Source organism: Amblyraja radiata, chromosome 1, assembly GCF_010909765.2.
Source record: "Amblyraja radiata isolate CabotCenter1 chromosome 1, sAmbRad1.1.pri, whole genome shotgun sequence".
NCBI classification, from domain to species: Eukaryota; Metazoa; Chordata; class Chondrichthyes; order Rajiformes; family Rajidae; genus Amblyraja; species Amblyraja radiata.
In genome coordinates, this window is record NC_045956.1 from 63,598,089 (window position 1) to 63,624,504 (window position 26,416).

Sequence of the window (26,416 nt, forward strand, 5' to 3'; positions counted from 1 at the left end):
ACTTTAGCAATTTGTCTATTTGAATTTTAAGCATTAAACTGGGAATATCCAATCCATTATAGAATAGTTTAGTTACCACAGTTCCAGAAACAGAATTCAAAGCCAACCTGAGCACTGAAAGTCAGAATAAAATAGAATATATCTACTGCATTATGTGCAGGTAGATCAATGCACCAAATAAAAAGTCCAATCAAAACCAAATCAAAAAAAGTGGTCGCCACATATCAGGGATTGTTCTTCAGAGGAGAAAAAAAGCAACAGTTCTAATTTAGGTGACATCACAGCCCGTTGCTTAATCTGATGTGGAGTCTGACGAAGGGTCCAACCCAAAACGTCATCTATCCATGTCCATGTCCTCCAGATAGGCTGCCTGACTCCAGCATGTTGTGTATTTTTTTTTACAAGCTACTTAAAAATGATGGCTATTACATTAATTATGATGCAATCAGAGAAAAATTAAAAGAAGTACTTTAGTGCATCAATTAAACATCTTCAAGTCCTTGAATCAGTGAGAGGTAGTCAATTTTACTCACATCATAAGCACCAGCTTTGATCTGTTGGTACAGTCTGTGCTGATCTTCATCCCAGAAAGGAGGGTACCCAACTAGCAGTATGTACAGAATAACACCTGCAGAAATTAAGGATAATATGTCTCGCTGCATTAGTCAGCAAAAATATAGCCAAGCTGTCAACCCTTAGTAATTAAGTTTTAAGAAAACATAGAACCAATACTTAATTAAAAAAATACTCAGCTCAATTATGGCTGTCATCAACTTAGTTTGAATTATGGAAGTGCACATATTCTCTAGTACATTGATGCAGCCCTGCTGCAAAATGAAAGCTAGTCACCAGGAGCAGAGAAATAAATCAATACCAATTATCTCAACCTTTCACTTTCTAGAAACATAGTGTTGATGGTCTGAATTTGTAGTTACCGAATACCCACGACAAAAGAAATGGATCTCAAAAAATCATTGTAGCCTCGATTAATTATACAACAACATCCTTATAAAGATTCTATATAGAACTCTAGACATGCGAGACACTACTGCTGCTGTTTAGTTTAGCTTAGTTTAGAGATACAGTGGGGAAACAGGCCCTTCGGCCCACCGAGATGGCGGAGACCAACGATCACCCGTATACTAGTTCTATCCTACACACTATGGACAATTTACAGAAACCAATTAACCTTGGAACGTTGGAGGAAACTGGAGCACCTGGAGAAAACTCAGAAGGTCACAGGGAGAACGTACAAACTCCTTACAGACAGTACCCATAGTCAGGAGCGAACCCAGCGCTGTAAGGCAGCAACTCTACCACTACGCCACTGTGCTGCCCTTTATTTCTAAAGGTCTTGCTGATGTTCATCATTGTCAACCCCTGGTTGCCAAAGTATTACAGCATTTGTACCTCCCATGTTGTTGTAGTTTGAAAATAGCAAAGTGGTTTTCATCTCCAAAATTTGAAATCTGAACAGAAAGCTTCACATTTTAGCTCTAATTGTAAGCAAATTTTCTCCAATATTCTCTCAACATCGTCCCACCAAAGGTCCCAGAACTTTTCACAGATTAATACAAGAAAACAACTGTAAATCAGTCAGAGATTTATACCGAAATATGAGATGCTGCTCCTCCAATTGCACTGGGACTCACTCTGACAATGGAGGAGGCCCAGGATAGAAAGGTCAGACTGAGCCACCGGGAGAAATAAAATGGAGCTACCACAGGATAGAGATTCGCCAATATAGAAGCATAGAAAATAGGAACAGGAGGAGGCCATTCGAGCCTTCGAGCCAGCACTGCCATTCAATATGATCATGGCTGATCATCCAGAATCAGTACCCAGTTTCTGCTTTCTCCCCATATCCCTTGATTCCGTTAGACCTAAGAGCTATATCTACCCCTCTCTTGAAAGCATACAGTGAATTGGCCTCCATTGCCTTCTGGCAGAGAATTCCACAGATTCACAACTCTCTGGCTGAAAATGTTTTTCCTCATCTCAGTCCTAAATGGCCTATCCCTTATTCTTAAACTGTGACCCTTGGTTCGGACTCACCCAACATCGGGAACAATTTTCCTGCATCTAGCCTGTCCAATCCCTTAAGAATTTTATATGTTTCTATAAGATTCCCTCTCATCCTTCTAAATTCCAATGAATATAAACCCTGTTAATCCATTATTTCATCATGTCAGTCCCGCCATCCTGGGAATTAACCTGGTGAACCTGGTGCACTCCCTCAATAGCAAGAATGCCCTTCCTCAAATTAGGAGACTAAAACTGCACACAATACTCCAAGTGCGGTCTCACCAGGGCCCTGTCCAACTGCAGTAGGACCTCCTTGCTCCAGCTTTTTGCATCTATCTTTGGTTTAAAACAAGCATCTGCAGTTCCTTGTTACACCATTCAGATAATAATCTGCCTTCTTAATATTGCCACCTAAGTTGATAACCATACATTTATCCACATTATACTGCATCTGCCATGCATCTGCCCACTCACCCAACCTATCCAAATCACCCTGCAGCCTCATAGTATCCCCCCCGCAGCTCACACTGCCACCCAGCTTTTTGTCATCTGCAAACTTGGCGACGTTACATATAATTCCTTTGTCTAAATCGTTAATATATTGTAAATAACCAAGCCTTGCAGCACCCCAATAGTCACTGCCTGCCATTCTGAAAAGGACGCGTTAAGTCTGACTCATTGCTTCCTGTCTGCTAACCAGTTCTCTATCCATGTCAATACCCTACCCCCAATACCATGTGCTCTAATTTTGCACACTAATCTCTTGTGTGGGATCTTGTCAAAGGCTTTTTGAAAGTCTAGATACACCACATTCACTGGCTCTCACTTATCCATTCTACTTGTTACATCCTCAAAAAATTCCAGAAGATTAGTCAAGCATAATTTCCCCTTCATAAATCCATGCTGACTTTGACCGATTCTGTCACTGCTTTCCAAATGCGCTGTTATTACATCTTTAACAATCGACTCAAGCAACTTCCCCACTACCAACATCTTATTCCAGAGCCGTCAAAAGGGATCAAAAGGCTTATTCCTGCTACAAGTTATTGTGGCTCTTTCTATATATCCTTGTATTGATACGGGTAAAAACAGTTGGCGAAACTGCTTTATGCAGTTGATGTAATGATTGAAGCAATGCATTTTACTTACCACAAGCCCACATGTCAACTGGCTTTCCATATGGATCTTTTCTTAAAACCTCAGGAGAAAGGTATCCTGGTGTACCAGCAAATCCTGTGGATTATTATGAGTACAGAATTTAATATCAGTAAATTATTCACCTTGGTAAATTGTTAATGCACGTATCGCTGCATTTTCCACTTCATTTGTTGGTGGCATACAAATTATTAATCCAATCTTTATGTGAATTATGATATTCCAGTAATTTTCATAAATAATGGCCAGCTTAATAGCTTTAAGTTTTTGTGTCACTGCTAAAAATACTAAAGTCTATACGTTACATAGGATATCATTGCACTTGGGTCGACAGAAGTGGTTACTTGCCCATTTCAATAGGCACGGGTGGAAGAGGTCATGACTGCAGTGAGGAAGGAGGAGGCAGTGGTGACAGTGGTGGATAAAGTGACAGCCAACAGGAAGAGGCGGTAGCTGGTGGGAGGGGAAGGAGCCCCACGGTGAGCGAGCTGGTCCTATCGGTGGCCGGCCTGGAGAAAGCGCTGTTGGCCAGGGGCTACAACATGAGCTGCAACAACAACCGTGTCAACAGGACAGCATGGCAGCTGGAGAAGAATGGCTAGCTGGTACACACCAGCGGCATCGGTGTCTAGTTTTAAGGTGAAATGACACAAAGTGTTAAGGGCCTGTCCCACCAGCATGCGACTGCATGCGGTTAGTGCTACCAAACATGGTGGCTTGAGGCGTACGGCCCATTTCCAACCGCGGAGCTGTCTGGAGTTGTGCGGGGTTGGTCCCGACATCATACTCACCAATCAGCTGGGCAGGAGGCGGGCCGACTGAATTTGGACGTCGCACGGCATCGGGCGGTTATGCCATCACGCAACGGCACGCTGGGCGGTGACGTCATCGCGCAACGGCACGCGCTAGGCGTACGCTGTCAAGACGCTGCGTACGACGTCGAGACGCGGCGTACGGCGTCGAGACGGTGCGTACGACGTCGAGACGGTGCGTACGGCGTCGAGACGCTGCGTACGACGTCGAGACGCTGCGTACGGCGTCGAGACGGTGCGTACGGCCTCAATGCGGCTGGGGGCCAACAGACCGTTATCGCGCGGAATTTTTGGACAGTGTCAGTTTTTCGGAGCCCCGCGCGATGTCGGGACCAGCCCCGCACAACTCCATACGCCTCCGCCGATCGAAGTGGGACCGGCGCCGCGAGGCCGTACGGCTCAAGCGACGTTAGGTCACGCTAGCCGCATGCAGTTGCATGCTCGTGGAACAGGTCCTTTAGAGTAACTCGGCAGACTGATGAAGGGTCCTGACCTATTCATGTCCTTCAGAGATACTGCCTGACCCAGTGAGTTACTCCAGCACTTCACTTTGTTTTGTGTATTAACCCACATCTGCAGTTCTTTGTTTCTGCCTAGTTTTAAGGTGATTGCAACTTGCATAACATTTGATTTACATAAGGAATTACGGAATGTGGAATAGTGAGGAAGGTCGTCAAAAGACAGAGTAGAAGGAGCCTGAAATTAGCTGCTGGGGAGCTGGTGGAAGCAGATATAATAGTTTCATTTAAAAGATATTTAAATAGACGCATGATCAGGCAGTGAACAGAAGAACATGAACAATATTTTAAATATGGTAGAAGTGTTGGGGAAAAGGGGTGAGATTTAATAAGTTATTCTTCTTCTCACTCCTTTTCGAGCTTGTACAGACACAGAGTTGGACATTGGAACTTTGATTTTGTTCTTCTCATTGCTTTGTAAATATTGATTGTAATGTCCAATTGTTTGATAATTTCGATTTTGTTAATATTAATGTCTTTAATGTCTTTACTTGTTCGGAATAAATAAATAAATAAATAAATAAATAAATGAAATATTCGGGCACATGGGATTAGCTAAAGAAGACAACGTGAACAGTGTAGACATTGTGGACTAAAGGGTCTGGTCCTGTTCTGTACTGTTCTATATTCAATACGTTGGGTCTTGAGAATTACAATGATGAGAACAGTTACCACAGAATTTTTTTTAAATCCCATGTGTAAATTCACTGATCGATACCTTACCGAATACGTGGAAGGTGCACAGATGTGAACTGTTAACTGGTATAAATCTGCAATTGATAAATGTTTACTCCAGCATTTTGTGTCTATCACTGAATAATGTCTGTTGTTCATTGACTACAGCTTGCCGTTCAACACCATCATCCTTGTTATGAAGCTCAGGGAACTGGACTTCTGCGAATTCCTTTGGCAACTGGATCCTTGACCTCCTCATTAACAGAACACAGATGGTATGAATTGGTAATCACACTTCCTCCTCAATAATCATCGGCACAGGGCAGTGCTTCAAGGCCCAAGGCATATCACCTCAAGGCTGCATGCTCAGCCCCTTGCTCTACTCACGACTGTGTAACCAAACACAGTTCCAACTCCATCTTTAAATGTGCCAACACCGCCATTGTTGGATAAATTATGGATAATGACGAGTTAGAATATAGGAGGGAGATCATTTGCCTAAATGGGGCCAGAAGAACAACATTGCTCTCCACAAGTATAAAACCAAGGAACTGATTGTTAATTTTAGAAGAGAAAGGCTAAGGATCAGCAAACCCGTCTTCATTGACGGGTTGGTGGTGGAGAGAGTTCAAGTTCCTGGACGTGCATTTCTCTGAAGATCTGTCCTGGATCTCATCACATTGATGCAATCTTAAAGAAAGCCCATCAACGCCTCTACTTCTTAGAAGATTAGGTATGTTGGTAAATACTCTCTTGAACTTCTACAGGTGTACGTAGAGAGCATATTGACTGGTCGCATCGTGGCCTAGTTCAGCAAATCAAATGCCCAGGAACGGAGGAAATTGCAAAAAGGTGGTGAACACTGCCTAGCCCACCATGGGTACTGTCTTCCCCACCATAAAAGGGATCTATAGGAGGCGCTACCTCACAAAGGTAGCCAGCATCATCAAGGACCCACATTATCCCGGCCACACTATCGTTTCATTGCTGCCATCAGGAAGAACAGGGAGAAGCCTGAAAACTGTAACATTCAGGTTCAGGGGCAGCTTCTTCCCTGCAACGATTAGGCTATTGAACGCTGTGAATCCAACTAAACTCCGAATTACCTTTTAAACAGATATACGTATGGCGGCGCTGGCTTAACAGCTGCGGCCCACCTGCAGTCCGTCTGTTTTTTTTCTTTCGTTTTGTTCCTTGTCATGTTTTAGTTAATTTTGTTTTATTAAGTTGTGTATGTGTGTGGGTGGGGTGGGAGAAACATGCTTTGGTCTCTTCCTTCGGGGGATGCGACTTTTTCTTCGGTCGTATTCCCCGTCTCCGTCTGCGCCGAGGCCTAATGGCGGAGCTGGCGGCATCGGAGCTGTAGCAGCAACAGCAGCAGCAGCGGTGACCTGACTCGGCCCCGAAGCTGTAGCGGCGGCAGCAGCAGCAGCGGAGACCCGGCTCGGCACCGAAGCTGTAGCGGCGGCAGCAGCAGCAGCGGAGACCTGACTCGGCCCCGAAGCTGTAGCTGCAACAGCAGCAGCAGCGGAGACCCGGCTTGGCACCGAAGCTGTAGCGGCGGCAGCAGCAGCAGCGGAGACCCGGCTCGGCCCTGGAGCTGTGGCGGCGGCAGCAGCAGCAGCGGAGACCCGGCTCGGCCCTGAAGCTGTAGCGGCGGCAGCAGCAGCAGCGGAGACCCGGCTCGGCACCGAAGCTGTAGCGGCGGCAGCAGCAGCAGCGGAGACCCGGCTCGGCCCTGGAGCTGTGGCGGCGGCAGCAGCAGCAGCGGAGACCCGGCTCGGCACCAAGGCTGTAGCGGCGGCAGCAGCAGCAGCGGAGCCGCGGCTCGGCACCGAAGCTGTGGCGGCGGCAGCAGCAGCAGCGGCGGAGACCCGACTCGGCCCTGGAGTTGTGGCGGAGGCAGCAACCACCCGCGGAGTTTGAACCGTCGCCTCGGCGCAGAGGGAGAACAAAGAGGGAAGAGACAGAGACTTTAAGATTTTGCCTTCCACCACAGTGAGGAGGTGTTTGGTGAACTCACTGTGGTGGATGTTAAATTTGTGTTGATTGTGTGTTTTTGCCATTTTTTTAAATTATATGTATGACTGCAGGGAAACAAAATTTCGTTCAGACCGAAAGGTCTGAATGACAATAAAACGAATCTAATCTAATCTAATCTAATCGCAGTAGTGACTTTGTGCTTCGTTTTTGTACGATACGGATGTTTTTATTTATTGAACTTCTTTATGTTGTTTATTATAGTATTGACTGAGTACTATCTTTACATACCTGTTCCACTGCTACTGGTAAAAATGTAATTGTTCCATTTCAGGACATATGATAATGAACACGCTTGACTCACAACTCTTGAAATTGACTTTACAAATATACTCACCAAACCATGCCTGCTGTTCTCCTTGGACTTCAATTGCTAATCCAAAATCTGCCAGCTTCACAGCTGCCCCCTTCATTTTGCTAGCTAAGAGCAAATTCTCTGGCTTCATTTTTTAAAAAGAGGAGGAAAGAATATGATTTAGAAATTCTTTAAATTATAATCAATCTTAATCATTACATAATAAACTCTTATCACCAAGCAAAATATTCATAATAATTCTCCACTAAATGGTCACTGATCAGAAGTTCCACTTGTTTTTCTAAGCAGGTAATCTACCCAATAAACCACTTTACTTAATCAGCTTTTGTTGTTATTGCAATATTATATCAACAGCATGTAAAATGGAGAGCTTAAAAATAAATATTGAAAAACTCTGTGAATATTTGCCAACAGTCAATCCAATCATGATGTTATCGCAAATTTATTAGTTTGTGTCTCAACCGCAATATTCCAACTTTAAAACATTAGAGCAGTTTTAAAGGTGTCTCAAGTGCTTGTCTTATGTTCAGAAAGAAAAAAATGTATTCTGCATTCAAATTTTTATAGTTAATTGGTGATTACTGGACCAAATCTGGTAAAACAGCAGAAGAACCATTGGTTTATATGTAAAAAAATGTTCAAATGAATGTTAATCAACATTTTGCTAAATATAAAGGAGTGTATCAGTATGTCAGGATTCCTAATTTCAACAATTGAATTCTGCGATTCCTTTTATAAATTCAAAGTTACTTAGAAGTTAACATTTTATCTGGATCAATACTCTAGTTTTCTTGAAATTCCAAAAATTGGTTTCCATTAAACTTATTCATGAAGAAGGGTCTCGAAGTGAATAGTCACCCATTCCTTCCCTGCAGAGATGCTGCCTGACCCGCTGAGTTACTCCAGCATTTTGTGTCTACCTTTGAATTTATTCATGTCATAGTTATTCTAAAAATTAAACACATGACATGACAAGGATTGAAAATCCTTGCAATTCTCTGACTCAGAGGATCATGGATATTATGCTGTAGAATAGATCTTTCACAACTCGGGAAACCCAAACAAATATCAAAATTGGGAAAATGAGTGCAAAAGGATTTTGTAAACTTCAAATTCTGCCTTTTCAAGAATCCATTTTTGATTGCCCAAATCACAAAAAAAAGTAACCTGTTACAAGAAATTAAACAATTGCAATTAAGAACATGGAAGCTGGTAAAAGTTAATTGTGTATGAAATCATAATTGCACAAGAATAAAATGATTTAACACAGTGTTATGCACATCACTGCCAATACTTCACTTGTTTAGCAGCATGGTTAATGTCAATCTCAGGTTGAAGAATCTAGTATCTACAGTCATACATGGTCCACTACAAAGCTAATTTGTATACACATAATTAATTTGGTTTAGAAGAATTCCCAAAATATTTTCTGCATATTTCTTCCTTATCCAAATTAAATAAGCCCTGTTAATATACAATCTCATTGAAGGGACAGTTTTGGCTAAATATGCCTACCATTAACTCCATCTACACTTCATGCAGCCTCTGCAAAGCCGCCAACATAACCAAGGACCAGTCTCAACCTGGTCGTTCCCTCTCCTCCTCTCTCCTATCAGGCAAGAGGTATTAAAGTTTGAAAATGCACAGCAGCAGATTCAGGGAGTTTGTTCCCAGCTGTTATCAGGCAACTGAACCGACTTGAAAGCAGTCCTGACCTCCCATCTATCTTAGTGGAGAACTTTGAACTATCTTTAGTCGGACTTAATCTTGCACTAAATGTTGTGAAATAATGAAATTGCCATTGGGGGACATGAGTTGAGGACTTGAACCAGGTACTGGCAGCATCCCAGCGAGCTGTGGCCAAGCACACCAGCAGGCCCGGCTCACCTGCCACTGAACCCGCTTGCTGCAGACTGGGGACCAAGGATCGCCAAGGACCGAGGTTAGAGTGGCCGCCAGTGGGCCCGACACACTTGAGGCCCGTCGAGGACCGAGGACGCGCGAGCAACCTCTGAAAGCCGAGGGGTCACCGAGAGTGCAGGGGGAGACACGGCATAAGACCGTCAAGAATGAAGTGGGGGGACGCAGCCCTGGGTCGCCTGCTGTCATGTGCAGCAGCAGGCCTGGTTCAGCACTGCGAGCAGAAGATAAGTCTGTTTGACTAACTTGATGTAACTTTGTCAGGGCCAGAAATGTTGCGACTCCTGTGTACTGCTAAGGTGAGTTCTGCTGTATTATTTAACCACGTTGGATGCAAAACAAAGAATTTCACAAGTGACAGTAAAGTATCATTGAATCATTTGAAAATAATGTACCAGATTGCAAAGAAGGCATAGATAGCTAGAGCAGGGGGGTGGCAGGGGGTGTCTAAAACTAGTGGGCATATGTTTAAGGTAAGAGGGAATAGGTTTCTGAGGGGATCTGAGGGGTAGATTTCTCACAAAAGACATAGATATCTGGAATGAAAAGTAAAGTGGATGAGCTTGAGGCTCAGTTAGAGATTGGTAGATATGACATTGTGGGGATTACAGAGATATGGCTGCAGGAGGATCGGGGCTGGGAACTGAATATTCAGGATTATACGTCCTATAGAAAGGACAGATAGGTGGGCAGAGGAGGTGGGGTAGCTCTGTTGGTGAGGGATAAAATTCAGTCCCTTGCGAGGGGTGACATAGGGACTGACGATGTAGAGTCGCTGTGGATAGAATTGAGGAATTGTAACGGTAAGAAGACACTAATGGGAGTTATCTACAGGCCCCCAAACAGTAACCTGGTTATAGGGTGCAAGTTGCAGCAGGAGTTAAAATTGGCATGTAACAAATGATACTGCCACTGTGGTTATGGGAGATTTCAACATGCAGGTAGACTGGGAAAACCAGGTTGGTTCTGGACCCCAAGAAAGGGAGTTTGTAGAGTGCCTCCGAGATGAATTCTTGCACAACTTGTATTGGAGCCGACCAGAGAGAAGGCAGTTCTGGATTTAGTGTTGTCCAATGAACCAGATTTAATAAGAGTATTTATACAAAGTAAAGGGACCGCTAGGAGGTAGTGACCATAATATGATCAGTTTTCATCTACAATTTGAGAGGAAGAAGGTTAAATCAGAAATGTCAGTGTTGCAGTTGAACAAAGGGAACTATGAAGGCATGAGAGGGGAGCTGGCCAAGGTCGACTGGAAAAGGATACTAGCAGGAATGACGGTGGAACAGCAATGGCAGGATTTCTGGGCATAATCCAGAAGATGCAGGGTCATTTCATTCCAAAGAGGAAGAAAGATTCTAAGGGGAGTAGGAGGCAACCGTGGCTGACAAGGGAAGTTAGGGACAGTATAAAAATAAAAGAGAAGATGTATAACATAGCAAAGAGCAGAGGGAAGCCAGAGGATTGGGAAACGTTCAAAGGACATCAGAAGGTAACAATAAGGGCAATACGGGGTGAAAAGATGAAGTACGAAGGTAAGCTGGCCAAGAATGTAAAGAAAGATAGTAAAAGCTTCTTGAGGTATGTTAAGAGAAAAAGATTAGTAGATACATGTGGGTCCCTTGAAGGCAGAAACAAGTGCAATTATTATGGGGAACAAGTAAATGGCAGAAGAATTGAACAGGTACTTTGGTTCTGCATTCACTAATGAAGACATAAACAATCTCCCAGATGTACTAGAGGACAGATGATCTAGGGAGACATAGGAACTGAAAGAAATTTGCATTAGGCTAGAAATAGTTTTGGATAGACTGATGGGACTGAAGGTTGATAAATCCCCAGGGTCTGATGGTCTGCATTCCAAGGTACTCAAGGAGGTGGCTCTAGAAATTGTGGACACATTGGTGATCATTTTCCAATGTTTTATAGATTCAGGATCAGTTCCTGTGGATTGGAGGGTAGCTAATGTTATCCCACTTTTCAAGAAAGGAGCGAGAGAGAAAATGGGGAATTATAGACCAGTTAGCCTGACATCGGTGGTGGGGAAGAAGCTGGAGTCAATTATTAAAGAAGTAATAGCGGCGCATTTGGATAGCAGTAAAAGGATTGGTCCAAGTCAGCAAGGATTTATGAAGGGGAAATGATGCTTGACTAATCTTCTGGATTTTTTTGAGGGTGTGACAAGTAAAATGGATGAAGGAGAGCCAGTGGATGTAGTGTATCTGGACTTTCAGAAAGTCTTTCATTAGGTCCCAAACAGGAGATTAGTGGACATAATTAGAGCACAAGGTATTGGGGGTAGGGTATTGACATGGGTAGAGAATTGGTTGACAGTCAGGAAACAAAGAGTGGAGTGCCGCAAGGCTTGGTGCTGGGGCCGCAACTATTTATAATATATATTAATGATTTAGATGATGGAATTAAAAGTAACTAGCAAATTTGCAGATGACACAAAGCTGGGTGGCAGTGTGAACTGCGAAGAGGATGCTAGGAGGTTGCAGGGTGACTTGGTCAGGTTGAGTGAGTGGGCAGATGCATGGCAGATGCAGTATAATGTAGATAAATGTGGGGTTATCCACTTTGGCGGCAAGAACAAGGAGGCAGATTATTATCTCTAATGGTGTAAGATTAGGAATAAGGGAAGTACAACGAGACCTGGGTGTCCTTGTACACCAGTCACTAAAAGTAAACATGCAGGTACAGCAGGCAGTGAAGAAAGCTAATGGCATGTTGGCCTTCATAATGATTTGAGTATAGGAGTAAAGTACAGTTGTACAGGGCCCTGGTGAGACCACATCTGGGGTATTGTGTGCAGTTTTGGACTCCTAATTTGAGGAAGGACATTTTTGCTATTGAGGAAGTGCAGAGAAGGTTCATGAGGTTAATCCCCAGGATGGCGGGACTGTAATACGAGTATAGATTGGAAAGACTGGGCTTGTATTCACTGGAATTTAGAAGGATGAGAGGATCTCTTATAGAAGCAAATAAAATTATAAAAGGACTAGACAAGCTAGATGCAGGAAAAATGATCCCTATGTTGGGGGAGTCCAGAACCAGGGGCCAGTCTTAGAATAAAGGGGAGGCCATTTAAAACTGAGATGAGAAAAAACATTTCAACCAGAGTTGTGAATTTGTGGAATTCTCTGCCACAGCAGGCAGTGGAGCACAATTCACAGGATGAATTTAAAATAGAGTTAGATAGAGCTCTTGGGGCTAGTGGAATGAAGGGATATGGGGAGAAGACAGGCACGGGTTACTGATTGTGGATGATCAGCAATGATCACAATGAATGGTGGTGCTGGCTTGAAGGGCCGAATGGCCTCCTCCTGCACCTATTTTGTACATTTCTATGAATTGCCAGAGGTGGTGAAGGCAGGAACAGTAAAAATATTCAAGAAGCATCTTCATATACTTGAATGAGCACTGTCGTGGTGAGGCTCATGGAATTAATAATTAATGCAGGTAAGTGGGATTAGTATATTTTGGCATAATGCTCGGCATAGTGCCTGTTTCTCTGCTGTACAACTCTATTTATCAAATTATTTTGGATAATAAAATCTGCATGAGATCTTTAATGGTGATTACATACTGTTAAAATACTTGGGGTATAATTCATTACTAGCTTTGGATCATTGCTATCTTTTATGGCCTCATTCCAACTCTTCCCAAGGCATGTTCATGTATATTAATTTTTGAGATAAAACATTGAAAAGACATTTAAAGTCAGAGTCATATAGCATGGAAACAGCCCCATCGGCCCAACTTGCCCACGCCGATCAACATGCCCTATCTACACTAGTCCCATTGGGCTGTATTTGGCCCATATTCCTCCTATCCAATCCATGTACATGTTCAAATTTATTTTAAACGTTTTGATAGTACCAGCCTCGACTACTTCCTCTGGCAGCACGTTCCATACACCCACCACCCTTTGTTTAAAAAAGTTGCCCCTCAGGTTCCTACTAAATCTTTCCTCCCTCACCTTAAACCTATGTCGTCTGACTCTGCGTAAAAGACTCTGTGCATTTACCCCTCATGATCTTATAGACCTCTGTAAGATCACCCCTCATCCTCCCGCACTCCAAGGAATACAGTCCTAGTCTGATCAACCTCTTTCTATAGCTCAGACCCTCGAGTCCTGGCAACATTCTTGTAAGTCTTTACTGTACCCTTTCCAGCTTTACAACATATTTCCTATAACAGGGTGACCATAACTGAACACAATAATCCAAATGTGGCCTCACCGATGTCTTGTACAATTGTAACATAACCTCCCAACTTCTATACTCAATACTTTGACCAATGAAGGCCAATGTGCCAAAAGCCTTCTTGACCAGTCTATCTACCTGTGATGATACTTTGAAGGAAATTTGTACCTGTACTCCTAGATCCCTCTGTTCAACAACACTCCGTAGAGCTCTGCCATTCACTGTGAAGGCCTTGCTCTGGTTTGACTTCCCAAAATGCAATACCTCGCACTTAAGACTACCTACTTTTGTGTAATCTACAAACTTGCAAATCATGCCTTGCACATTTTCATCTGACTCGTTGATATAAACCATTAACAACAATGGGGCCAGCACTTATCCCCGAGGCACATCACACGTCACAGGACTCCAGTCCGTAAAACAACCATCCATCATCACCCTCGCATTTTGAGTATTGTGTTCAGTTCTGGGGATTTGTTATAGGAAATATGTTGTCAAGCTGGAAACGGGACGAGGATGTTGCCAGGACTAGAGGGTCTGAGGTGTAGGGAGAGGTTGGGCAGGCTGGGACTCTATTCCTTGGAGCGCAGGAGGATCTTATAGAGATGTATACAATCATGAGAGGAATAGATCGGGTAGATGCACAGATTATCTTGCCCAGAGTATGTGAATCGAGGACCAGAGGACATAGGTTTAAGTTGAAGGGGAAAAGATTTAATAGGAATCTGGGTGTATGGAACAAGCTGTCAGAGGAGGTAGTTGAGGCTGGGACTATCCCAACATTTAAGAAACAGTAAAGGGCCTGTCCCACGTGCATGCGACCTACATGCGGCAAGCGCGACCTAACGTGGCCGCTTGAGCCGTACGGCATGCGGCAAGCGCGACCAAACCAGAAGCGGGAGCCGCACGGAGGTCAAGTGAGTGACACGACGTTAAGGCAGCTGCGGGCCGGCAGGCCATTGCAGCGCGATATTTTTACGCACGGTCAGTTTTTCGGAGCCCCGCGCGATGTTGGGACCAGCTCCGCACAACTCCATACGGCTCCGGCGATCGAAGTGGGACCGGCCCCGCGAGACCACGCTCAAGCGACCACGTTAGTTCGCGCTTGCCGCATGCAGGCGCATGCTGGTGGGACCGGCCCTTTAGGTCGCATGCAGGTAGCATGCCCGTGGGACAGGCCCTTTAGACAGGTACATGGATAGGACAGGTTTGGAGGGATATGGACCAAAGGCGGGCAGGTGGGACTAGTGTAGCTGCGACATGTTGGCCGGTGTGGGTAAGTTGGGCCGAGGGCCTGTTTCCATGCTGTATCCCTCTTTGGCTGCTCCCTTCCATGAAGCCAATTCTCAATCTAGTCGGCCAGCTGTCCATGGATCCCATGCCACCTAACCTTTCAGAGCAACCTATCATGCGGAATCAAATGCCTTGCTGAAGTCCATTTGGACAACGTTTATGGCTTTGCCGTCTTCACGTTTTTTAGTTATCTCCTCAAAAAACTCATGAGATACGTGAGGAGATTCTGGGAGATTTATCCACCCTTAGATGTTCAGCACCTCCTAGACTGTAATACTGACTGTCCTCAAACACTTCCATCAGCTACCCTAAATTCCCCAGTCTTTACATCATTTTTACAGTAAACACAGAGGAGAAATACTCATTATGGACACAAAATGCTGGAGTAACTGAGCGGGACAGGCAGCATCTTTGGAGAGAAGGAATGGGTGACGTTTCAGATCTCGACCCGAAACATCACCTATTCATTCTCTCCAGAGATGCTGCCTGTCTCGCTCACTTACTCCAGTATTTTGTGGCTATCTTCGATTTTAACCAGCATCTGCAATTCTTTCCTACTCATTATGGACTTGGCCAATCTCCTTCAGCTTCACACAGAGATATCCATTTTTGTTTCTAAAGGGCTCTATTCTCTCTTTAGTCAACCTCTTTCCTTAATGTACTAATAAAATCTTTTTGGATTTCCCTTAATATTATCTGCTTGAGCTATCCCCTGCCCCCTTTTTTGCCCTTCTGATTTCCTTCTTAAATATGCTCAGTGCTTGAAACTCCTCCAGGGATACAATTGATCCCGGCTTCCTATACCTGTCCCATGCCTCCTACTTTTTCCTGACCAGTGCCTGACTGGCACTTGGATAGGAAAAGCATAGTGGAATAGGGACCTAATGCACCTGGGATTACTATAGCTGGGCAACACGATTGGCCTTGACGTGATGGGTGAGGAAGCCCGCTCTGTGCTGTACGACTCCATGACGCCAATAAATGTCACTCTCTGTGCTCATGCACATTAGAAGTCAAAGTACTTTCCTGTGATGTGAAACACATATGTCAGGCTAATTTCCTTGTTTTCCCATTGATATAAATAATGAAACAACCTTTCTCCAAACAATATTTGCAACCATTTCACTGCAAAAACAACAAATTTTAAAAATAGGATTTTATGCTCAAGTGTATAGAAATAATCGATTGTATGATGTGAATATAGGTAAAAAGAAATGTTGTCTACATTGCCCAGCAAAACCCAGCCAACTGGAAGTCTAGGAGTATTAGGACCCATAACTAGAGAGACTTTGACCCAGACGTATTGTGCACAATATACGCAATGGATATTTATGTACATACATTTTTAAGATATTAAGAATGTCCCCCTTTCTATCACTTGCTCCTGGCAAAAGACCCGAAAAGTCTCACAGTATTTTCTGGTAAATATATAACACACACACATACTGATTTATTTCTCTCATATATTGCCATCTTTTGGACTTAGAATAAAATGCCAAATGATGAGCAATTTCAAGCGTTTTGCTTAAGGGCAAGAAGTTAAATCAGGGAAATTTATTAACATATCATTTTTCACCACTGCCCACACATTAATTTGAATAGGCAAGAGAATCATGCACACAGAATGATATGCACTTCATTGCTTGCTTCCCAATCAAGCCATCATGTCTTGCAGAGGTACCGTTATACTGAGGCTGGTAGGAATCTTTCAATTCCCAATTTGGGAATTTGGGCAGATCCAAAAGAGATGGTGGAGATATTGAACAATTTCTTTTCTTCGGTATTCACCAAGGAGAAGGATATTGAATTATGTGAGGTAAGGGAAACTAGTAGAGTAGCTATGGATACTATGAGTTTCAAAGTAAAAGAAGTACTGACATTTTTGAAAAATATAAAAGTGGATAAGTCTCCAGGTCCTGACAGGATATTCCCTAGGACATTGAGGGAAGTTAGTGTAGAAATAGCCGGGGCTGTGACAGAAATATTTCAAATGTCATTAGAAACGGGAATAGTCCCCGAGGATTGGCGTACTGCGCATGTTGTTCCATTGTTTAAAAAGGGTTCTAAGAGTAAACCTAGCAATTATAGACCTGTTAGTTTGACTTCAGTGGTGGGCAAATTAATGGAAGATACTTAGAGATAATATATATAAGCATCTGGATAAACAGGGTCTGATTAGGAACAGTCAACATGGATTTGTGCCTGGAAGGTCATGTTTGACTAATCTTCTTGAATTTTTTGAAGAGGTTACTAGGGAAATTGACGAGGGTAAAGCAGTGGATGTTGTCTATATGGACTTTAGTAAGGCCTTTGATAAGGTTCCTCATGGAAGGTTGGTTAAGAAGGTTCAACTGTTGGGTATAAATGCAGGAGTAGCAAGATGGATTCAACAGTGGCTGAATGGGAGACGCCAGAGGGTAATGGTGGATGACTGTTTGTCGGGATGGAGGCAGGTGACTAGTGGGGTGCCTCAGGGATCTGTGCTGGGTCCTTTGTTGTTTGTCATGTACATCAATGATCTGGATGAAGGTGTGGTAAATTGGATTAGTAAGTATGCAGATGATACCAAGATAGGGGGTGTTGTGGATAATGAAGAGGATTTCCAAAGTCTACAGAGTGATTTAGGCCATTTGGAAGAATGGGCTGAAAGATGGCAGATGGAGTTTAATGCTGATAAATGTGAGGTGCTACACCTTGGCAGGACAAATCAAAATAGGACGTACATGGTAAATGGCAGGGAATTGAAGAATGCAGTTGAACAGAGGGATCTGGGAATAACCGTGCATAGTTCCTTGAAGGTGGATTCTCATATAGACAGGGTGGTAAAGAAAGCTTTTGGTATGCTAGCCTTTATAAATCAGAGCATTGAGTATAGAAGCTGGGATGTAATGTTAAAATTGTACAAGGCATTGGTGAGACCAAATCTGGAGTATGGTGTACAATTTTGGTCGCCCAATTATAGGAAGGATGTCAACAAAATAGAGAGAGTACAGAGGAGATTTACTAGAATGTTGCCTGGGTTTCAACAACTAAGTTACAGAGAAAGGTTGAATAAGTTAGGTCTTTATTCTCTGGAGCGCAGAAGGTTAAGGGGGGACTTGATAGAGGTCTTTAAAATGATGAGAGATATAGACAGAGTTGATGTGGACAAGCTTTTCCCTTTGAGAATAGGGAAGATTCAAACAAGAGGACATGACTTCAGAATTAAGGGACAGAAGTTTAGGGGTAACATGAGGGGGAACTTCTTTACTCAGAGAGTGGTAGCGGTGTGGAATGAGCTTCCAGTGGAAGTGGTGGAGGCAGGTTCGGTGGTATCATTTAAAAATAAATTGGATAGGCATATGGATGAGAAGGGAACGGAGGGTTATGGTATGAGTGCAGGCAGGTGGGACTAAGGGAAAATAATTGTTCGGCACGGACTTGTAGGGCCGAGATGGCCTGTCTCCGTGCTGTAATTGTTATATGGTTATTAATTCAACCAAACCATTATTTTTTCAAAACTAGAATAAACAATTGAGATTATTTAGCATTAAAAGTATTAATGTCTATGCTTGAGCATGCCTTCCTCTGTATCTTGAACACTTTTTTTTCCAAGATCAAATTGCCCACTGAAACTCACAGAGATTGCAAGTGACAAATGACCACTTAGGGAAAGCATATGGCTGCCTGCACTTATTCAATCATACTGTAGCATTAATCTCCTCCTTCTAGACAACAGTGAAGAACAACCAAAAAGACTAAGAAGGGAGAACAAGAGTTGCTCAGTTATAATTTTCAGATTATATATCCTTCCTTGCTGTGGGCAGTGACATTTGGGAGGTGATTTTCTTGGAAGAAATAGCCCAATGGTATCTTAAATAAAATGAGTGTGCCGATTGGATAGAGCTTTGATTCTACTCCATGGATGACTGCAGAACTATTTGAACTGTTCACGTTATCATCTTGTTTAAATCACTCACCTTCAGGTCTCGATGGACCACACCCATCTGATGGCAGTGTAGCACAGCTTCCAGGATCTGCTGAATGCAATGACTGCATGCAAACACCAGGGGTGTGTGTTAGTACCAAGCTGACACTCACTCTCTGTGTACTGCTGGAGAGACTGGCTTTATGGTTAATAGCAAACAACGGGTATTTTCACAAGTCATCCTTAATGGATCTAAACACACGTGCTTCAGCAGAATAACCTTTGGCTTATTAATCAGTAGTTCATTTTCTTTAACTCTGTATATGGGCAAATTTATTCAAGAGGGAGAAATTATTGGCTGGATCCTCAATCATAACATTATGATTAGCCCATGGAAAAATAGTAACAGAACTTCTTCAACAATTTGTATTATTTTAACAATTGCCATAACCTCCTTTGGAAAGCAAGTGCTTTTCAAGAACATGTTATAAACATTGTTTTGCATTTTTCATTAATATGTTTCGTTATTTAAGTAGTAGTCAGCATGAAGTTGCTAATTTAGGTTTAAATGAGTGTCGTCAGATATTAATAATTCCACTCATTTTCACTTTTTGCCTATACATATTCTAATGAAGTAACGTGTGACCAGTTGTGTAAATACTTGCTATCACAGCCTAAGTCTCAGAACAGAAGTGGTGTTTTATTTCACACATGGCAATGCATCATAACCAGTTTTCCAATAAGTATTGTGACATATTAGAAATTCACCATAAAAGTTCAAAGTCAGGCTTTGCAGAAATATAGTGCACCCAGAATGTTAAAATGTAAACGACTTTCCCAATTGCATTCCAAAGGTTTCAGCCATGATGCATAGCAGACATGTGGACTTGCAAATTGGTAAGAGGCACCATGCAGATTGCACTGAGGTGAGAGAGATCTTTAAGATAGTTTTCCCACCCCTCTTAAGGTATTCTGCTTGCAGTTCATGGGTAAATACTGACCTTCAGGTCCCTGTGAACTATGCCATTAAGGTGACAATGATTTACACTTTCTAGAATCTGCTGTATACAATGACTGTGAAGAAACAAGGGCAGAATGGAAGGGAGAAGAAATTTAGGGTACATTTTCACAGCACACACATAGAAAGTTCACAGTACTGAATAGAATTTCTTCCATTAAAATTGAGAAAATAATAAAAACGGCGACAGTGAACAAAGGCCACACAAGTTTAAAATACAGAAACACAGTCGTCAAAGAGAATAATTTCTAAAAAAACATCTAATCAGCTCGAAAGAAAAAATAAGCTTTTATAGATAGGTAAGAACATTACAGGTAACTAGTTTAAATGTTCCAGACAGACAAAACCTAGCAAGTTGCATTCAACAAGATAATAAAGCCACATCTGAATAGTTATATGTAAGATAAAGGTAAATGTCAGTGCAAATTCTGTCACCAGTCTTTTCAGGCATTTGTTTAAAATCTGTAAAGATCCCACTACCCACAAAAATAGGATTAACAGTTTCATTCTATGATCAGCAGGTGTGAGAAAAGTGCCTTTTACCACAGATAAAATGATAACTAAATAAATTAATTGCAAAGGGGCAAAGTATTTTTTTCCAGCTTTTTATTTTAGAGAAGAAGGTGAGATTAACTGCCAGGCTCACTTTAGTCCAAAGTGAAAATATAATCTTGATGTAAAAATTAAAAATACCATCATACTTAAGGTACTGGAAGCTGAAGAATCATTGTCTTTGAATCATTGTCCCTCTATGTTTTTTTACGCTAGCTGAAATCTATCACATCTCAAGAGCGCTCTGCATTAGTCTGAAGAAGGGTCTCGACCCGAAACTTCATCCATTCCTACTCTCCAGAGATGCTGCCTGTCCCGCTCAGTTACTCCAGTATTTTGTGTCTACCTTTGATTTAAACCAGCATCTGCAGTTCTTTCCTACACACTCTGCATTACTGGATGTGTCGCCCATATGCACAGACATTAAAAAACATCCAGCTTTCCCTTTTTTTAATGTTTCTGTTGAATATTTTACTGGTTTATGGTCTGAAATACAGTGCATTCAGAAAGTATTCAGACCCCTTCACTTTTTCCACATTTTGTTACATTACAGCCTTATTCTAAAATGGATTAAATTTTTTTTTTTATTATCAATCTACACACAGTACCCCATAATAAAAAAGTGAAAACAGGTGTTAAGAAATTTTTGCAAAGTAATTACAAAGAAATAACTGAAATATTACATTTACATAAGTATTCAGACCCATTACTCAGTACTTTGTTGAGGCACCTTTGGCAGCGATTACAGCCTTGCGTCTTCTTGGGTATGACGCTACAAGCTTGGCACATCTGTATTTGGGTGATTTCTCCCATTCTTCTCTGCAGATCCTCGAGCTCTGTCAGGATGGATGGGGAGCGTCGATGCTATTTTCAGGTCCCTCCAATGATGTTCGATCGGGTTCAAATCTGGATCTGGCTGAACCACTCAAGGACATTCACAGACTTGTCACGAAGCCACTCCTGTGTTGGCATGGCTGTGTGCTTAGGGTCGTCGTCCTGTTGGAAGGTGAACTTCCGTCCCAGTCTGAGGTCCAGAACGCTCTGGAGCAGGTTTTCATCAAGAATCTCTCTGTACTTTGTTCCGTTCATCTTTCCCTCGATCCTGTCCAGTCTCCCAGTTCCTGCCGCTGAAAAACATCCCCACAGCATGATGCTGCCACCACCATGCTTCACCGTGATGACCGGTGCCTGGTTTCCTCCAGACGTGATGCTTGGTATTCAGGCCAAAGAGTTCAATCTTCGTTTCATCAGACCAGAGAATCTTGTTTATCATGGTCTGAGAATCCTTTAGGTGCCTTTTGGCAAACTCCAAGCAGGCCGTCATGTGCCTTTTACTGAGGAGTGACTTCTGTCTGGCCACTCTACCATAAAGGCCTGATTGGAGGAGTGCTGCAGATATAGTTGTCCTTCTGCAAGGTTCTCCCATCTCCACAGAGGAACTCTGGAGCTCTGTCAGAGTGGCCATCGGGTTCTTTGTCACCTCCCTCACCAAGGCCCTTCTCCCCCGATTGCTCAGTTTGGCCGGGCAGGCAGCTCTATGAAGAGTTCTGGTGGTTCCAAAGTTCTTCCATTTAAGAATGACGGGGACCACTGTGCTCTTCGGGACCTGCAATGCTGCAGAAATTGTTTTATACCCTTACCCAGATCTGTGTCTCGGAGGTCTACGGACAATTCCTTCATCTTCATAGCTTGGTTTTTGCTCTGACATGCACTGTCAACCGTGATAGACAGGTGTGTGCCTTTCCAAATCATGTCCAATCAATTTAATTGACCACTGGTGGACTCCAATCAAGTTGTAGAAACATCTCAAGGATAATCAATGGAAACAGGATGAACCTAAGCTCAATTTTGAGTGTCATAGCAAAGGGTCTGAATACTTATGTAAATGTGATAACCCTATCGCAGCAACTATTTATTATGGACTTTCTTCAGGTTGCTCAATGTTTTTTTTAACTATTAGGGCCTGGTAACTGATTATTCATTGGCTCATTGATTGTTATATATTTATTTGTTGTGTTATTGCATTAATGCACATGCAAAGCCTTTTAATTGTTCCGTTCATAGAGCATATGACAGTTAAGGGCCTGTCCCACTTACGTGACTTTTTTGGCGACTGCCGGCACCCATCATAGGTCGCCGAAAATTTTCAACATGTTGAAAATTCAGCGGCGACCAGAAGACGCTACGACTCTTTCGGTGACTAGGAGACCTCTCACGACCATACAGGTGACCCCTGGCGACATGTCGCGGATGACCCATGTCGTGTATGGTCGTGAGTAGTAGAGAGGGTCTGAAGAAGGGTTTCGGCCAGAAACTTTGCCTATTTCCTTCGCTCCATAGATGCTGCTGCACCCGCTGAGTTTCTCCAGCAATTTTGTCTACCTTCGATTTTCCAGCATCTGCAGTTCCTTCTTGAACATTTAAATTATTGATACTTGTTCATTTTTTAAAACACCTTGGTTTGCATCCACTTTCTTTTACCATTTTCTTCATCCTACTTAAGTCTGCAAAAATGTTTCAGAAATGTTTCAGCCATGATGACATTGAACGTTCTGGCTCGAAGGGCTGAATGGCCTACTCCTGCACTTATTGTCTATTGTCTAAATGGAAAGCTTTTTTTAAATTACATTGAAATCACACGAATATCCATTTCAAATTTTCAGAAAATAGTTGTTTGCTTCATTTTACACCAGAAAACTGTAAAATAGATAATTGAAAATAGGCTGGTTGCTGTCTCATAATTGCAGGTCCATTCAGTAAATTAAAAAAATATATTAGATTTGATGAAAGATAAATTTAAAAAATTGTATCAATTCAGCTTTTCATGAATGTTTGAAACATGTTTGAACTAGATTAAGGAGTGTCCTGGAGAAAAAAAAACTATACACAACTGAGAAAATGTGAAAGAATATCCAAGGCCAGAAAATTCCTAGAGGTTATTCTGAGGAATTTCCAGACCTAGAAGTCCTACAGTGGAAAGAACAGACTTACCTGGCATCTGCTTCACTGTAATATTCTCTGGCCACAATATCTTCAAATAATTCTCCCCCAGTCACTCTAATAAGATAAAGAACAGTGTATTAAAAATTTATTCCAAAAGATGAAAATGCTGACATGGTATAGCTTAGAGTGGGTTACTTTATCTACTGGATTGTAATTATAACCAAGGGTAGTTGACATCTCTCTCAAATCATCTTCCTGAGGTGCAAGGAGACTAAATAATTAATGATCTTAAGGATGCAATAGAATGATAAAATCCTGCATTTCATATGCATTTGGCTCCATGATAGAGAACAGACATTGTGGATGTAATGAAAGTAATCAAGCTAGGTGATCACAGTCTCACAGTAAATGGTAGGCATTTGGACTGAGAATGAGCAAACATTTATTGCTGAATATTTAGAATCCTCTAGTCTAAAGTGCCATGGAGTCTGTCATTAAGTTCATTCAAAAAGAAGGTTCATAGGTTTCTAGACATTAAGAGAATCAAAGGAAATATTGCAGGTGAAATGGTAAGGAGATGGAGGATCAGCCATGATTTAAATGACTATTTGTAGGATTTTGGTTCAGATGTTTTTGGAGTATTGTATGCATTTCTGGTCGCCAATTACAGGAAGGATGTGGAGGTTTTGGAAAGGGTGCAGAGGAGGTTTACCAGAACGATGGCTGGATTAGGGAGTATTAGCTACCGGGAGTGATTGGACAAACTTGGATTGTTTTCTCTGGAAGGCTGGAGATTGCGGGGAGACCTGACATAAGTATATAAAATTATGAGAGGCATAGATAAGGTAGACAATCAGACTCTTTTCCCAGGGTGGAAAAATCAAATACCAGAGGGCATAGCTTTGAGGTGAAAGTTTAAAGGACATGCGTGGGACGTCTTTTTTTATACCGAGAGTGGAGAGTGCCTGGAATGGGCTGTCGGGGGTGGTGATTGAAGTGGTGGTGGTGGTGGTACATACACTAGAGGGATTTAAAAGACTTTTGGATAGGCATCTGGAATGCAGGGACAGGAAGGATATGGGTTACGAGCAGGTAGATAAGTGATGGCATAGACAATGTGGGCCGAAGGGCCTATTCTTGTGCTGTAGTGTTCCATGTGTGGTGGAGTCAGCCCAAAGGAATGAAAGGTCTGCTCCTTACATATTACATTTTATTAGATTACAACTCGAAGTTGCTCTCGGTCCGACGGCGTGTAAACCAGCTTGGAATTATTTCGCTTTCAAATTAAAATTCCTAGATTATAATTTTAATTTAATCATCCATTTTATTCATTTAAACAGAAGCTATCATTTTCGTTTTAAACATCTCAGAAGCTAGGCAAATAGCCCAGCCCGGCCCTCTGCATTTTATTTTATTTTTTCAGCTTAAGAACACACAGATGGTTGTAGTCCCATCTGAAACCATTTACATTGTGAAGGCATTACATTTCTCTCCAGATAGGGATTATTTCCCTTTGTTTATCTCACTTGAAAGCACAATCTCATTAGAATGAAACTATCTGAATGATTGAGGCAACGTATAACAATAGCTGCAGAGTCTCTCTCATCAGGGATTTGCTAACAGGAATGGTTGATCAGTGAAACCGTGCTAAATTTAAGATTTAGGAATGGACATATGTGGCACTATACGTGTCCCTTCTTTTGATATAGATCCATCAACATAATACATTTCCTCCAAACGCCTGTCCAAGCCACTGTGACAAAATTGAATGACAGTGCTTGCTGCGATTGTTTGATTCATCCATGACTCAGAGCAAAAATAAATAATATCCAGACTTTTTATTTGTCTTTGAGCCATAATTTAATGTGAGCAAAGGTGAATAAACTGTTATTTCTTAATCTAACTATGTAATTATGTGTTTCTTGCATGTCTTCTACTAAATTCATAATGCCTAGATTTTGACCTGACCTGTTTTACCTGTTAGTGTTTTCATAGATCACAGGATGCTACAAAACAGGAACAGACCCTTAGGCCCATCATGTCTGTGCTGAACTAATCTCATCTGCGTGCAGGTCACCCATATACCTCCATACCCTACATATCTGTCTGTCTATCTAAAAACCTCTTAAACGCCACTATCGGATTTGTTTGTTTCCACCGCCACCCCTGGCACCCAACACTTTCTGTGTGAAAAGAATTGTCCCGCACATCTCCTTTAAACTTTGCTCCTCCGAGCGTAAAGCTACATCCTCTAGTCCTTGACAGATCATCTTCAGCTCAACTCTTACTCCTTGGTATCAAGTCAGCAAAGGCCTCGTACATTCCTGCCACCATGGTGGTCTTTATCTTCACCAACTCTGCACTAAAGGGAGCCATTGGCTGAAAATAGGGGCATTTTGGTGTGAAGTTTACCCCATCAGATGTACTGCTAGCCACACAGAGACAACCCCACTTCCCACACACATCTATGGAGGCTCACCCACTGTCTGTGCCTCAGCATCTCCTCCGCCCACAAGTGCAGCCTTCCACCACCCTATCTCTCTTATGCACAGAACGTGGACCCATCTCAAGTAGTTAAAGAAACAGATTGATGTAGGAACTATCTACTGTACTGGGCTGTGTTCTATTTTCAGATTAATTTAGCGGTATAGCATATCATTGTCTGGGCAAATGAAGGGGTTCAAAATAAAACCTTTCTGCAGGCAAACACTGCCTTTGTACAGGAGCAAAATAAACTCTGGATTTCAGATTCAGTGACATAAAATAGGCTACAGTGCCTATTGTTTATAAATTATGTTGTGGTTAAATTGTGATATAAAAGCTTCCATGGTAATTTATATAATTGATGGCATTATAATTGGATCGAAGGCAAAATTTATGCAGGAAAATATCATATTCCAATTTAGCATTACTGAATTTTGTTAGCTGAGCTGACTCACCACAGGAAAAGAAATAATAATTTCCCACCATAATTAGACTGGGTGCATTAACATGAAAGGTGAATACAGATCAGCATATCCATTTTATTAATTCA

At 42.3% G+C, this 26,416-nt stretch overlaps 1 protein-coding gene across 19 annotated transcripts in view; it reads right to left on the minus strand.

The window, feature by feature from the left end:
• LOC116974623 (calcium/calmodulin-dependent protein kinase type II delta chain) overlaps positions 1-26,416 on the minus strand; it is a 270,060-nt gene that overhangs the window by 76,516 nt on the left and 167,128 nt on the right. For 10 of the 19 annotated variants that reach the window (XM_033023299.1, XM_033023394.1, XM_033023350.1 and 7 more), the window contains exons 5-9: positions 23,431-23,496; positions 19,871-19,943; positions 7,563-7,665; positions 3,175-3,258; positions 534-628 (exon numbers count right to left, since the gene is read on the minus strand). In XM_033023299.1, the coding sequence (XP_032879190.1) occupies positions 534-628; positions 3,175-3,258; positions 7,563-7,665; positions 19,871-19,943; positions 23,431-23,496 (421 nt within the window). Of the gene's footprint in view, positions 1-533; positions 629-3,174; positions 3,259-7,562; positions 7,666-18,921; positions 18,995-19,870; positions 19,944-23,430; positions 23,497-26,416 lie in introns of all 19 variants that reach the window. The other 9 variants (XM_033023325.1, XM_033023340.1, XM_033023365.1 and 6 more) reach the window with 1 other exon arrangement.